Source organism: Pleurodeles waltl, chromosome 5, assembly GCF_031143425.1.
Source record: "Pleurodeles waltl isolate 20211129_DDA chromosome 5, aPleWal1.hap1.20221129, whole genome shotgun sequence".
Lineage (NCBI taxonomy): Eukaryota > Metazoa > Chordata > Amphibia > Caudata > Salamandridae > Pleurodeles > Pleurodeles waltl.
Genome location: NC_090444.1, coordinates 1,200,883,967 through 1,200,898,333, shown reverse-complemented (window position 1 = coordinate 1,200,898,333; position 14,367 = coordinate 1,200,883,967). Strand labels below are relative to the sequence as shown.

The following is a 14,367-nucleotide window of genomic DNA, read 5'->3' as shown; positions in this document are numbered from 1 at the left end:
AGTAGGAATTTGCACCCCCTTGACTACTTGGTGAATAAAAATCTTCATCTGTTGTTGACACTGTGAGAATATATTGGCAGAGTGCGCTGTTTCATGCAGTCAAAAGCCCAGAATAAAGGATTTTGTTGCTGATTAAGCCGACAGCTGAACTGTGCTGGGACAGAACTCAAGGCAGGTGCTGAATACGAATCTTTCACACAGTCTCATAATATTAGCGGAGGTGTGGGAATGAAGTAATCCTGTTTTCGCGCAGCTTTGTTTTGTGTGCTCAGAAGGTAAATTAGGCACAGATAAACGCCATGTTTCATCAAATGGCGCAAATAAGCAGCCCACAGACTGCAGATAAGTAACACTTGCAATCGCCGTCAAGGTTTTAAATTGCGAAGTACTGCAGGATCAGCACACGTTATCAGCTCCCACGGGCACGAGTCATCACGTGTTCAGCAAATTGGGCACATGCTGCGGGGTGCGCCAGAAACCGAGCACCAGGTGCTCGTAATGTGTTGACATTTGAAGGCCATCATTCTGACACGTGCGCAACTACCACCCGGCACTAGTCTCAGGCCTTTACTGGGCGCTGGAATGCGCCTGGTAAAACCTGATGAGCTTATGAAAGAAAGTGTTAATGCGAAAATGTCTTATTGGTAATTCCATTACTCTGAGCCAAGCAGTGCTTAATTTGTAAATACAAAGGTGCTGGTGTTCAAAGCTCTCCTCTTAAACACGCGGGTGCTGCAATTAAAAGTGCGAGCGCATAAAACTGAGGCAGCATAATCCTGAAGCCATCTCGGGTCTTGTCAATCCATTTACAGCCGCTCCCCGCCCCTTCAGTTCAGTCTTGCAGCTTCCTGCTTTTCCCCTTTCTGACCTTTTTCGTTTTTCTCTCCATCCCTCTTTCGCACGTGTCTTTTGCTCGCAGTAAATGCTTGAGACAGAAAACTAAGCCCCGGCCCTCAGAAAAAAGTGCCGGTGCTCCGCGCCGGAAAAAACAAGCACAAATTAGACACTGGAGCCAAGACTTGCTTGTTCCTATCATTAGGGAATGAGGCGTCTATGTATAGAGTCAAGTTTCACAAGCCCAATTTCTTCTAAACAGAACTTCCAACAAACTCCTCCTTCCTCCTGTGACCATAAAGGTCCACTACTTACCTGACTCTGCCAGTAACATACGGAGCTCACATACCAAATTCTTTAGTGCCTACTCCCATATAATAATTTGATGTTAATAAAGGAATGAATGTAAAAAACAGAACTAGGAAGTCTAACCTCAAAATAATGGACTCACCTGTAAATAATTCAATCATTACCCTTTCCTCCCCTTCCTTGTTCCTCTCATTACAGAATGAGGAATGTCAACGTGACGCAAACAAATGATTACACTGTAAAATAAACCACAAGAATCTGGAACATATATTTCTTCCAGAGTATTGATTTATTTCTCAACTATTTACGTCATAGAAGATAAAACTTTGACGCCAACCCTGTCTTCTTTATTAATATTATCAATTGCTGTTCTACAAATCTCTTTCAAGGAAGCTCCCTGACATTCTGCCCAGCATACAATCATTCTTGTGGATTTTCCCTGAATAATCTCCGATAAACTGACTACAGATTTAAATCACCTACTCAGGGTTTGTTGAGAAGATGAACCACCCTTGTGTGCTGAACCAAAATGTACAAACCATGCTTCTGTTAATCTCAATAGAGACCCCATTTCCAAATAAACTGAAACTTCTCTTTTTGCCTCCTGTTTATTTTGATTTATTTCTTCCTGAGATGAAGGGTGTGGAAAAAACATAAGAATAAACTGCTGGATGAAACTTTAGGAGTGAAGGAAAGACCTAATCTTAACACAAAACTGCAGGAAATGTGCATTGTCAGTGTGGTCACTAACGATTTTCCACCTTTTGCTGGACCTTATGTTATTGCTAGATTTTAGGCTTTGTACACAGGAGCACCTCTTTCTAGTGCACAGTGCTTGCGCTCTGACCTCTAAAACATGGAGAGCCTTGATTGGCTTATGTAATGTTGGACCTGGCCCTTTCTGCAGGGTCATCCCCATTTACCATTTGCTGAATTCGCTTTTGTTGGCTTTAGGACTCCGGGCACTTTACAACTGCTAACCAGGGATAAAGTGCACATGCTCTCTGCTTAAAACATGGTGACATTGGCTTTTCCACAATTACCTATAAGCCTCCAGTAAAGTGCACTACAAGTGCCTAGGGCCTGTAAATTAAATACTGCTAGTGGACCTGCAGCACTGATTGTGCCACCCACCTTAGTAGCCCCTGTAAACTTGTCTCAGGCCAGCCACTGCAGAGCCTCTGTGTGCAGTTAAAACTGCCATGTAGACCTGGCAAGTTAGTCCTATTCCCAGGTCCAATCCTTCCTTTATAATACATACAAGTCACCACAAAGGTAGGCCATGGATAGCCCCAAGAGCAGAGTGCAGTGTATTTAAAAAGTTGGACATGTACTTTTTAGTTTTACATGTTCAGGTAGCGAAAAACGCTTACATTCGTTTTTCACTACTGCAAGGCCTTTCTCTCTCTCCTATGGGTTAACATTGGGATTACCTTATTACATGTTATAGGTGTAATTTTCAATTGAGAAGAGATGGGTCCCCAAGTTTGGTGTCTCTGGAATCACAGTGTAAAATCACATCTTATGGTGAAGTCGGATTGCAAATTGTAATTCTAAAAATGACACTTTAAGAAAGATGGCATTTTCTTACTTTAAATCATCTAGGGCCAGATGTAGGAAACTTTTGCGAGGTCGCAAATGGGTCGCAGCGCTGTTTGCGACCTCGCAAAAAGCGAAATGGGATGTACAAATCCCATTTCGGAGTACCAAATAGCGATGCGACCCATTACCGACTGGCAAAAATTGTGACCTGATTTTGCAACTCGCAATTAAGAAGTCACAAATTGCGAGTCGCAGACCGAATGTACAAGCCAGTAGCAAATTGCGACTAGTCGCAAAAAGCCCGTTTTGCACACCCAGATTACCACTGATTCCGAACAGGTGGTAACCAGAACCAAAGTATAAAAGGAGACCCAGAAGGCATCTGGGTTACTCAAAATGGCTGCACTATACGTGATTGCATGGAGGAGGAGGGTCCAGGCTGCCCAGCAGAGGAGGAGGAGGCAGAGACAGGAGAGGATATACCGAACCAGTCAGACACTATTTCAACAAACTGAGGATGAGATTTATGACAAATACAGACTGAGCAGCGCAGTTATCATAGAGATCATTGAACTGCTGAAACCTCAGCTAGAACGCTAGACAATGCGTAGCTGCGCCATCCCCACACAGGTGCAAGTGCTATGCTCACTGCATCTCTTGGCCTCGGGTAGCTATCAGGGGGTGATTGCAGTGGCAGGTGGGGTATCCCAAAGTGCCCTCTCACGATTCTTCATACGTTTCCTAGATGCCATACTCGCACACATGTCCAGATATATATACCTTCCCAGGAATGAGGCAGAAATTAACAGCACCAAGTTGGACTTCTACAGAATTGCCAACTTCCCCCATGTAATAGGATGTGTGGACGGGACACATATACCAATTTGCCCACCTGCAAATCTGGAATATGTGTTCCGCAATAGGAAATGTACCCACTCACTAAACATCCAGGTGGTATGTGATGCCGATAATGTCATTACTGACATTGTGGCTAAATATCCAGGGAGTACACATGATGCATACTTATTCAGGCACAGTGGGATACACCAACGCCTAGAACGTGGGGAGTTTGGAGACGGATATCTATTAGGTATTGCTGACTACACCCTGAAGCCATACATACAGGCCACTGTGTAACCCTGTGATGCCCTGCTAAATTTGCCTTTTTTGTCAAACAGGTGACAGTGCATATGCCCTGAGACCATGGATACTCACCCTATACCTAACACCTGGCAATCAGAATGAGAGGCGATACAACATTGGACATCGGCGGACCAGAGCTGTCATAGAGAGGACTTTCGGCTTGTTGAAGTCACGATTCCGATTCTTGCACAAAAGCGGAGGAGCACTCCAGTATGCTCCTGAAACAGCATGCAAGATCGTTGCTACTTGTGCCATCCTACACAACATTGCCACCAGACGTGGGCTATATCTCACCCCTGACGACACAGATTCGGAGGATGAGGAGCAAGAGCTACCACATCGACAACCTAGGGATGGAAGCATCGCAATGGAGGGCAGACAGAGACGGAACCACATTACAACCCAATACTTTGGCAGGTACGTGACAACCGTGACAACACTCACTAATGTAAGACACACATAGCCCAGTTGTGTAACTCAACAAATTATCCCTTTTATTTCAGGAATATAATGGGGAAACTATAGCCAACTAAACTGCATAAGGAAAGCAAGAAGTATAGTCTGACACATTTAGTTCATGTGCCTCTGTCACACCACATATTGGTAGCTCACAGCCTCCTGCGACTACGTTCACCATGGCTCACTCCAGGTTGGTCCCCTGATCCGTGGCGGGCACTGCTACTCCGCAGGATTCATGCATCAGTGGCAGACACACTGCTGACACTGGAGATCTCCTTGCTATCCTGCGGGGTATCGCCAATGCCCCTTGCTGCCTGTCTGGTCTCTAGCAGGTCCACTGCATGGCTGATGCGGCCAAGTCCTCTTGCCACATCACCTGCAAAATGGCCAAGTGAGTTCGACCTGCAGCCTCACTGTGCGCCTTGACAGGCAGGTTGTTGTGGTAGCAAGGCGCCCTATTGAAACACTTAGTCTGTCCAAACGGGCAGCAGTGTTGCGCTCCCTGCGCCTTGCATGTGCCCTGTCTGCCACCATTTCCCTGACCAAGTTGTCTGTGGAAGAGGTTAGGTTTGCCATGTTTGCGTTCATAGTAGTGAACTGGTTGTCCACATTAGCAAAACCCTGGGAGAGTGTGTTCTGCAGTTTGGTCAGGTTACAATTCATCAACCGCATGTGTCTGTTTTGCAGCTGGTGACTTTGCAGTAAGGATGCCTCCTGTCCGAACAATTGTTCGTCGGTGACATCCTCCTCACGCGCTGACTGAACTGGGCGTTGCCGTCTACGCACAGAGCCAGCTGACCTATGTGGTCGACTCTCATCATTGGCCACGGTGTCATATTGGCTGCCTCTAAACCCAGATCAGGATCATCCATGTCCTCTGGTGCATGTTGGACGGGTGGTGTTGTCATGCACTCCCCAGCAGTTTCTGTGGCAGCCTCCTCTTGTGTGTGTATGGCTTGTTCCTCTCCCTGCACAGTGGCGCTGTTGGTGGGTCCTTGTGGTAGACCTGTGGGACACAGGGGAAACACTGTCAGTGCCTCACATATGTTTGATGCCTCAGCATAAAAATGACTCCATATTTGGACTACTGTACTACATTGCCCATAATGCACTATTCTATAGGTTGCCAAACTGGGAATGGAGCTAATCTGAAGGTGCATGCTTATGTGTACTGTGGTTGTGTGCATGGTGCATAGAGTGGTGTAAATACGTTAATTTTGGTACTTACTTTTGGATGTTCCTGGTGCTGAACTGTCAAGGTCTCCAATGCCAAGTACTGCCTTCGGCTCCAGAGTGGTCTCCACCATCGTTTCGATGGCTGTAGGGGGTGGTACTGTAGATGGGCCTCCTCCAGTGCCATGTATCTCCCTCATACGCACAGCCACCCTTTCCTTGGTACTGGAGCGAAGGTCGTACCACCTTTTGCAGACCTCATCTAGTGTGCGGTGGCTGACTCTGATTGCATTAATTTTGGTGAGGATGTCCTGCCAGATCTTTTTCTTTTGGCTGTCAGGGACACTCATTGCTGCCTTTCCAAACAACACATCATGGTGCAGGCAGCACTCCTCTGTTAGCACCTCCAAGTCCTTCTCTGAAAACATTAAATTTCTGTTCCTGCCAGCACTGGGTGCCTCCTTGTCCTGAGATGGCATTGTTGCTGTAGCTCCTCTCACCTGAGTGTGATGCTGCAGTTTGGGCTGGGTAGGCTCCTCCCTGTTCCATGGGGTTACTTCCTGGTTCTGATGTCATCACTCAGAACCAGGAAGTGGGTTTTTCAACAGTTTATTTGCACCTGCGTGCAATTTGCGAGTCAGTCGCAATTTGCGACTCAGGACCACACCCTTGTGCAATTTGCGACCTCGCAAATTGCGGTGCAACTCCGCACCGAATCGCTATTTGGTATAGCGATTTTCCTTGCATCTCGTTTTGCGAGTCGGAAATAGCGATTTGCAAGGAGTCGCTATTTCCGACTTGCTAATTTTTTGGTTCCTACATCTGGCCCCTAGTGACTTTTGCCTGTCTCCGAATACACATCTTGGCGGGTGACAGCTGGGCTGCTGTGCATTCCCTCCAGACAGGCACATACAAAAGTAGCTTAGATGTTTTTGAGTGGCCATCTGCATGTTGATGGACCATCCTAGGCAGGATGGGAGGGGGAGCTGACACTTGCACCTGAATGGGCTGGTTCCTGAGCCCACACAAGGAGCTGCATAGCCCCCAGGACAGGAAGGCCAAGGAATATGTGCAATTCAAAAGCTCCCTTTGAAGTCCCCCCCACTTCAAAGGCACAACTGGGTACAAGTAGTGGACCTCAGATACCACCAAACAGTATACTTCTGGACCTGAGGACATTCCGCCAGGAAGAAGGACTGCTTTGCTGCTGAAAGGGCTGTCACTCTGCTGGACTCTGCTGTACTTTGCTGGACTCCTGCTTTGCTGTGCCTACCCTGCTTCCTGATGCCCTCTTTGCCTGGAAGTGAGAAGGACTGGGCCTGCATTTCTACATCCCATAAACCACAGTGACTCCAAGGGCTTGTCTACTGCTGTGAAGTCTCGGGGACATCAAAAGCTTCAAACTATCCTGCTGCAGCTTCTGGACTCTGTCATCTGTGTGACCTGCCCTGCCAAGTGGTGCCAATCATGTCCTGGGCCCTTGGAAGTGGGTTTGCTAGCTGTCTCCTACCAGAATCCACACATCTCCATTGTTTCCCTGGTCAGAACCAATGCATCCCCTTTGACGACGCCATGTCGCAGCTGCAGCTGCTGGAGACCTTGCATCGCCGGCTGCACTGTTTGACGGCGACACATCACCTGCATCTAAGGGGTTTGACGTTGATGCATCTCTGATTGCATGGCTCAGAACCGATGCCTTGCCTACACCACCAGAATCAACAACGATACATCAACACAGCTGCTTCTTGCATCCCTCCTTGCATAACTCCTCAACGTTGATGCAACCCCGAACCAAGGTACTGATTTCAGCAGTACAAGATTGGTCCATGTATCCTACCCACACTCCATCACGGTTGGCCAGAATTTCAGATTTCACCCGGTCTACCGCAACCAGATTGTCTCGGTTCGAAATCTATGCTGTGAAGCATTATATTTAAAAATTCATATCTTGACATCTACGTATTGGATTTGTGCCATTTTGGTCTTGTTTTGTTTATTAAATTAAGCTCTACTTTTGTAACCTGGTGTGGATTCTTTTTGCGTGGTGTTTACTCTGTTTTACTGTTTTAAGAGCTGCCCAAATACTTTGCACATTGCCTCCTAAGTTAAGCCTGCCTGCTCTGTGCCAAGCTAACAGGGTGAGCACATGTTAATTTATGCTGTGTAACTGACTTTCCCTACTAGGATTGTGGTCCATACTTGGACAGAGTGCATACCTCTGCCAACTAGAGACGCAATTTTTAACATGTAACTTTTCTATAAGGCCATATGTAGTGAGGGAATACACCTGTGGCACAAACAGTTAATTGTCACCTGTGGACTGCAACACTTGCTGTCCATCCATTAGTGTGACAAAACTAAAACATGTCTTTACGCCTACCATTGTAACTTGTAGTATGTCTTGTTAAAATAACCAATTTTGCAGGTGAAAGCCCTCCTTTTAAATATGTTCAAGCCTTCTAGCCCACAAGGTGGGACATGTAGAATTTTTTATGTGCTGTGTTTCCAAAGTGACAAGGGCTCAATGAAACCCAGAGTACAGGTACTAGTAGTGTACTCTGAAATAGGACAAGTTAGAAAAATTATTAAACAACTATTTTTAATAATTATTAAAAATCAAATTCATAATGAAGATGGATTATTAATGAACCTTATGGGAAGGTAACTTTTAGGAAGTTACCTTTTACCTTCCTAAAGTTACAAAAGGCTAATCAGTACAAACCCCTGCCTGCTCTCAGCCTGTGCTCAACCTTGGATAAGTGGGAAATAGGTGTGAAATGCATACCAGGAGCAAACGACCGGCTTGCCGGAATGGGCAAAGATGACTCTTGACCTCCACAGAATATTCAGAGTGAACACTGAGGGCCTCCTTTTCACAGCACAGTGTCAATCAATCAATCAATCAATCATTAAACTTTATTAACATTTATGTCACATCATGGAAGTACAATACAACAGCAATCAGTCAAAATCATTAACCAATATGTTATGTCTTAAAGAAGACAATTGGAATTCTAAAACATCAAATTCAAATACATAAACAATAAAGGAGGCAAAGACAATGTAACTCTGCTGTGAGCTAAAAAAGACATATAACATTTAAAATCTCTGTTGTCCATGCTGTCAACTGTCCATCAGCGGTTTAAAAAAAAGATTAATCAACAGTCTTGAAGACTCTTAGTTGTGTATATAGCGTGACAAATGATCGTATAAATTGTAATGCAAACTTCAAGTAACTGTAATTGTTGGAAAAAGATTAGAGCAGTTGTGCATTGATTAAAATCGCATTGATGCAATCATGGTTTAGTAAAACTGGATTCAAGGGCTTCATAAAATCATCAGAAAAACATAAAGTCTACTGTGTATTGTTTTGAAATGCCACAACAAGAACAGTTAATTAACTTCTTGCCCATACATACTGCCTCTAGAAGATCACTATCAGGTGAACCGTATTGAATATCAGTCTACTTAGAAGAAAACAATATTGTTTTTTTATCTTATCCAGATAGGTTTGGAGGTCTTCAGTCATTAGCAAGCTAACCTGTGAAGAAATACTTGCTTTGTGTTGTTCTAACATGTTTTTTCGCTTTTCAGGCTTCCAGTGGTGTTGTCCTTCCATGGTGTTTCTCCCCGATTTTCCGAACCTGCCAAAAGAGAAAGAACAGAGACAGTGGCTCTCCCAGCACAACTGCCAACTCATCCTTCACCAAATGTCAGTGCACTGCACCTGTGAAAGAAGGCAAAGCTAGTTTTCTCAGCAAACAAGTTTTAACCCGTCGGTGCAGAGGACGGAACGGTTCTGTCCTCAGCCACGGTCGTTATTTTCTGCCCCCAGGGCAGATTGACTATATTTTTAGACAGATATGCCCACAAGGGGGGCAGAAAGCACTAGACATCATGGATTACTTTATTTTTATCTGTAAGGGTGGAGGCTGCCCAGCATGGGCATGGCTATTCCCTCACCCCTAAAATACGAGAAACAGTCTTTCTGCCGCCAGAGGGGTGGGGGTGGCAGATGTGGGCAATTATCTCCATGTGCTCCCGGGGGGGGGGGCAGAAAGCCACCATTTTTTTATTTTGTATCGGTGGGGGCTGTCCAACCCCCCGCCCCCCAAAAAAGTATTTTCAGGGATTACTTTTTTTGTATGTGTGGTGGGTGCCCAGCATGGGCATGACCATGTCTGTCCTCAAAAATGGGGAAACAGTCTTGCTGCTCCCCTACAGAATAAAGTATCTCATTCCAATGGCAAGAAAGAGGAAATTTGATTCTTTAGGGTATTATTTTTACAAATGGGACAGGAGAGTTTGGCTAACTTCCAGTATTATTACACTTGCAATGGTGAATAGCTGCACTTTTTGGGCTTGGGTAGGCTGCCACATGGAAAATTTTACCAGACCATTCTGAAAACTAGACATCTGGGGAAGTCAAGGGTGGTGTGATTCAGATCCAACACTCCATTTTCCTACCCACACTGTCCTGTAAACCTCTAATGTTGACCAAAAACAGACATTTTCCCTCATATTTCTGGGATGGAAACTCCTGGAATCCACAGGAATCAACAAAATTCCTACCACCCAGCATTGCCCCACTTATGCAGATAAAAATGCTGTGCCACTTGTGTGGTTGGTCCTAGTGCCAATGACAGGAATGTATCCAACCAATGTCATTAGGAGTCCCAACGCAAGGGCTTCCATTGTCCTTGGTTTGATAAGTTTCCGTCACTAGACCCTACCACACGAGTGAGGTACCATGTTTATCAGAAGACTTAGGAGAAGGCTCAGTGGAAGGAAGTGTGTGGCTTTGTGCAGATTCCAGAACTTTCCATCACAGAAATGTTAGGGAAATGTGTTTTTTTTTAGTCAAAGTTTGAGGACAGCAAGGGATTCTGGGTAACACATTCTAGTGACAGCCACACAAGTCACCCCATCCTGGATTCTCCTAGGTATGTAGTTTAAAAAATGTGCAGGTGTGTTAAGTTTCCCTAGACGCCAGGAGCCCAAAACCCACAGCTACCCACTTTGCAAAAAACGGGGCAGCTTTGCGTGGAAAAATTTGATGTATCCATGTTGCGTTTTGGGCCACTTTCTGTTGTGGCACTAGACCTACCCACACAAGTGAGGTACCATATTTATTGGGAGACTTAGGGGAACATAGAATCGTAGAACAAGTGTTATTACCTATTGTATTTCTTTGCATTTGCACCTTCAAAATGCAAAACATTGTGAAAGAAAGAAGTAATTTTGAGAAATACCCACTACTTCACATGCTAGTCTGGGTACCCACAAATTTAGAGATGTGCAAATAACCCCTGCTTCTAAACTCCATATTGTGTGCCCATTTCAGAAATACATAGGTTTCTTTGATACTTATTTTTCACTATTTTTATTTTACCATATGAATTGCTCTATACCTGGTACACAATGAAAAACCGTTGCAAAGTGCAGTTCAGTTAATGGCTCTGGGTGCCTTGAGTTCTTGAAAAAACCACAAAACCTATATATCTCCACAACCAGAATGGTCTAGCAGATGTAATGATATATAGCTTTTGTGAATCAACCATTGTGATGAGAAGTTACAAATGAAAACATTGTCACAAATGCCCATTTTGTCCCACTAGTTTTCAATATTTGTTTATTTTAACACTTGGTTTCTTTGAGAAAACCTTGAAGGACCTACACAAATTACCACTTGCTGAATTCTAAATTCTGTCTAGTTTTCACCAATCTATAGCTTTCCAGGGTCAACTATGGGTTTCATACCCGTTTCCTCCACAAACTGGAAGGAGGTTGAAAGCACAAAAATAGGAAAAATTGTCTCTCTCTCAGTAAAATGCCAAAACTGTGTTAGAAAGTTTGGTTTTCTGAATCAAGTCAGCCTCTTCCTGGAATCTGGGAATATGGTCATTTTAGCACAGCAAACGTTTTATTGATGTCGTTTGCAGGAAAGAAAAACAGACACTTTCTCCTGCAGAACTGTTTTTGCATTTTCCCCCCAAACAACATAATTTAGTTATATTTTGGCTAATTTCTCGGTCCCCTCCAGGACAATACACAAACCCTGGAAACCTTTAGAATCACTCAGATGTTTGAAAAAAGATGTAAATTTGGCTTTGATAGCTTATATGGACAAAAAGTTATGGAGGCCTAAGCTTCAACTGCCCCAAACATCCAAAAAAGCTTAGCACGGGGGGTAGGGTGGTAGTCCTATGAGTGAAGGGTTTAATAGAACATTTGTTTACAAGAATTCATCAAGTGCTGTTGTGTTGTGAACTTAAAGACGTGATCACAAATCCATCTCTGTAATGTACTTTTCTATGATGCAGTAGGGGGAGAGAAGGTAATCCGGAGAACCCAAGCACAATCTTTGGTGAGCACAATGTGTAAAGTGTTGAATGGAAACATGTAACAGGAGGTGGGAATTTGGAGCAGAAGCTCTGTTTCTACTTATTTGTCATATATTTGTGATTCAACTCCAGACACTGACCCGTTTGTGGTTTAAGATTCCCCCACCCCAAAGAAAGACCCTGAATCATAGAGTGAAAGAAAACAATACCTTGAGTCAAGAAGTTCTCCTCTACCCCTCTCCCTATCCCTAACACCTTTCCCTCAGGAGCCAGCCACCAGCACCTATTACATCCCAGGAAGAGGCGAAAATGCTGGCATTCTGCACTATACGGAGAAGGATACATTAATGGGGGGACTCTTGAAAAAGAAGCTACAGGCAAATGCAATCACTGGTTTTTGAAATCTCAACTATTGGATTTAGTTTTGAGAAATGGATTGAGGAGTACCTCTCACTAAACTTTTTATTGTTATACTGAGTGCAGTTTCATTGAATACAAGTTCTGATGAAGTGACCAGGCAAAATACATGTTTGCAAAGAATGTTTGGAGAAGAGCTTTATGCAACAATAAAAGAAGATATTTTAGGGCAAATTTAAGAATAATGGCGCATCATGTCATGATGCGCCACTTTTCTTGCGCCCCATTGCGCCCTTCTAACGCCACCATGTGTGCACTGTATTTATGATATGGCACACGATGGAGCACGTTAGGGAACCAGCGTCATAAATTTGCAGGATTAGCACAAAGAATATTGACGCTAATCCTGCAAAGTGACAGGAGACTCATTGAAAAAAATGGGAGCCTCATTTTAACACCTGCCTTAGACAGGCGTTAGAAAATGACGCTAGAAATGGTGCAGTGGAATCTATAAGATTCCACTGCTCCATTTTTCTGGGCCTCCTATTTCCGGAACGCCCACCTTGCATACATTATGCCTGGCGCAGGCATAATGTAGCGCAAGGGTTTGCAAAGTGGCGCAATGTATAGATTGCACTACTTTGTAAATATGGCACAGCATTTTTGCCAGCCTAACGCCACATTAGCGTAAAAAAATGTATGCTAATGTGGGGCAAGGTGGCGCTAAGGGCTTCTTAAATCTGGCAATTTGTGTCATTCAGTGTGCATTTAAGGATACTGGTTACCCGATAAAATGTAATCTGCGGATGGGAAATTACCAACGTGATATCTTTAACAATAGCAAGATAGGTTGTCACACTTGGTTCTACCTCCCTTAAAGGAACATTTGCATTAGCCAATGTGTCTCTAACCCGAACTGCCAGAGCCGTGAACAATGAATGTGTATTGGTCGAAAGAGTCTCTTAAAAACTCCATCATCCTCAAAGCCCAAGTTTAATGTGGCCGAAGACTTTCGCCATCTTTAAAATACCCTGACAAATTGCAATTTAGGTCTGTTTGCAGTAGGACAAACAGGAACTACTGCAAATGTAGGTAGTAAGGGCACATTGGTTAGGGGGGACTAGGAGTTACCCCCACCCACCAGACAGTGCCAGGCATACATATAGCATCACCAGGCACCCTCTTCAGAACACTTTCTGGAACTATGGAAGATCAGAGGGGAAATTGACCTGCATCTGTGACTTGAATGGACTTGAGGGGAGCCCTGAAGAACTGGACCTGCACGCTTCTGTACCCAGGACAAAGAAGTGGGCTCCGAGAAACAGCTGTCTGACCTCCTTTGTGGCTATAGGTAGAAAAAAAGCTACAAGAGTCCTTTTCCTTGAAAGCGCCCAGCTAACCTGAACTGGACCTTGCGGTTGGCCTCTGTCTGACACCCTGTGAGTCTCTAAGTGCCTTTTATGAGATTCTGGGTAGCATTAGAAGTGTACTCCTGTGGTTGATTGGGACCTAAAAGACAATTCAGAAGGTAAGATCTTTGACTGGGACAAACCCGTTGGTGTATCTGACCTGTACTCCATCGCAGTCAGCCTGAAATTACTCCAAGGTCCCGGTCTACCATGACGAGAGACTATCATTGGTTTTTTGTGCTTTTAGGGCAATTTTCCTTCATAGCTTTAGTGACTCTTATTGTATTTTTGACATTTAGGTGCTATTGTGTTTATTAATGTATACTCTATTGTTCTAATTCAGCTTGGGAATTTTATTGTTTGACATTTTGATTGTATTACTGTTTATTTTTATTTTGCATAAATACATTACACACTACCTTAATTTCTTTGAGGGTTCGCCCTGAGAAGGGCTGTGATTGCCCCCTGAGGTGAGTAGCCACAAACCCCCAATAATAATCCAATTTTTACAAACACTATCTGAGAATATTCTCAAATAAGGGTGTTTGGCCACAAATGCCCTAATTCTCCTATTCTTTTAGCCATAGTAATTGTAAGCTAGAATCTCATATTATGAACCTTCTCCCCAGTTTTCTCTAAAGGCCTTAAAGGCTGCCCAATAAGGTTTTAATGTAGAACGCTTGAGGCCTAACCCAAAACCATCCTGGATAAAATATAGAACACAAACATTTGAACAATGCAAAAGATTGACCAATTGAAAGACAACCAATGAAAGAAATATGACCCTTAAGTACATT

At 44.0% G+C, this 14,367-nt stretch overlaps 1 protein-coding gene across 1 annotated transcript; it reads right to left on the bottom strand.

The window, feature by feature from the left end:
- Positions 1 to 4,949: 4,949 nt before the first annotated feature.
- Positions 4,950 to 5,939, bottom strand: LOC138297104 (nuclear apoptosis-inducing factor 1-like). Its single transcript, XM_069236604.1, has 2 exons — positions 5,516 to 5,939; positions 4,950 to 5,293 (listed from the first exon to the last, which is right to left on the bottom strand). Exons 1-2 carry the CDS (start codon positions 5,937 to 5,939, stop codon positions 4,950 to 4,952), a joined length of 768 nt encoding a protein of 255 aa, XP_069092705.1.
- Positions 5,940 to 14,367: the final 8,428 nt, after the last annotated feature.

Coding starts and splice junctions, on each gene's coding strand:
- LOC138297104 (XM_069236604.1), bottom strand. CDS start 5,939: ATGCCATCTCAGGACAAGGAGGCACCCAGTGCTGGCAGGAACAGAAAT. Junction 5,294..5,515: donor AGCACCAGGAACATCCAAAA/GTAAGTACCAAA, acceptor TGTGTCCCACAG/GTCTACCACAAGGACCCACC.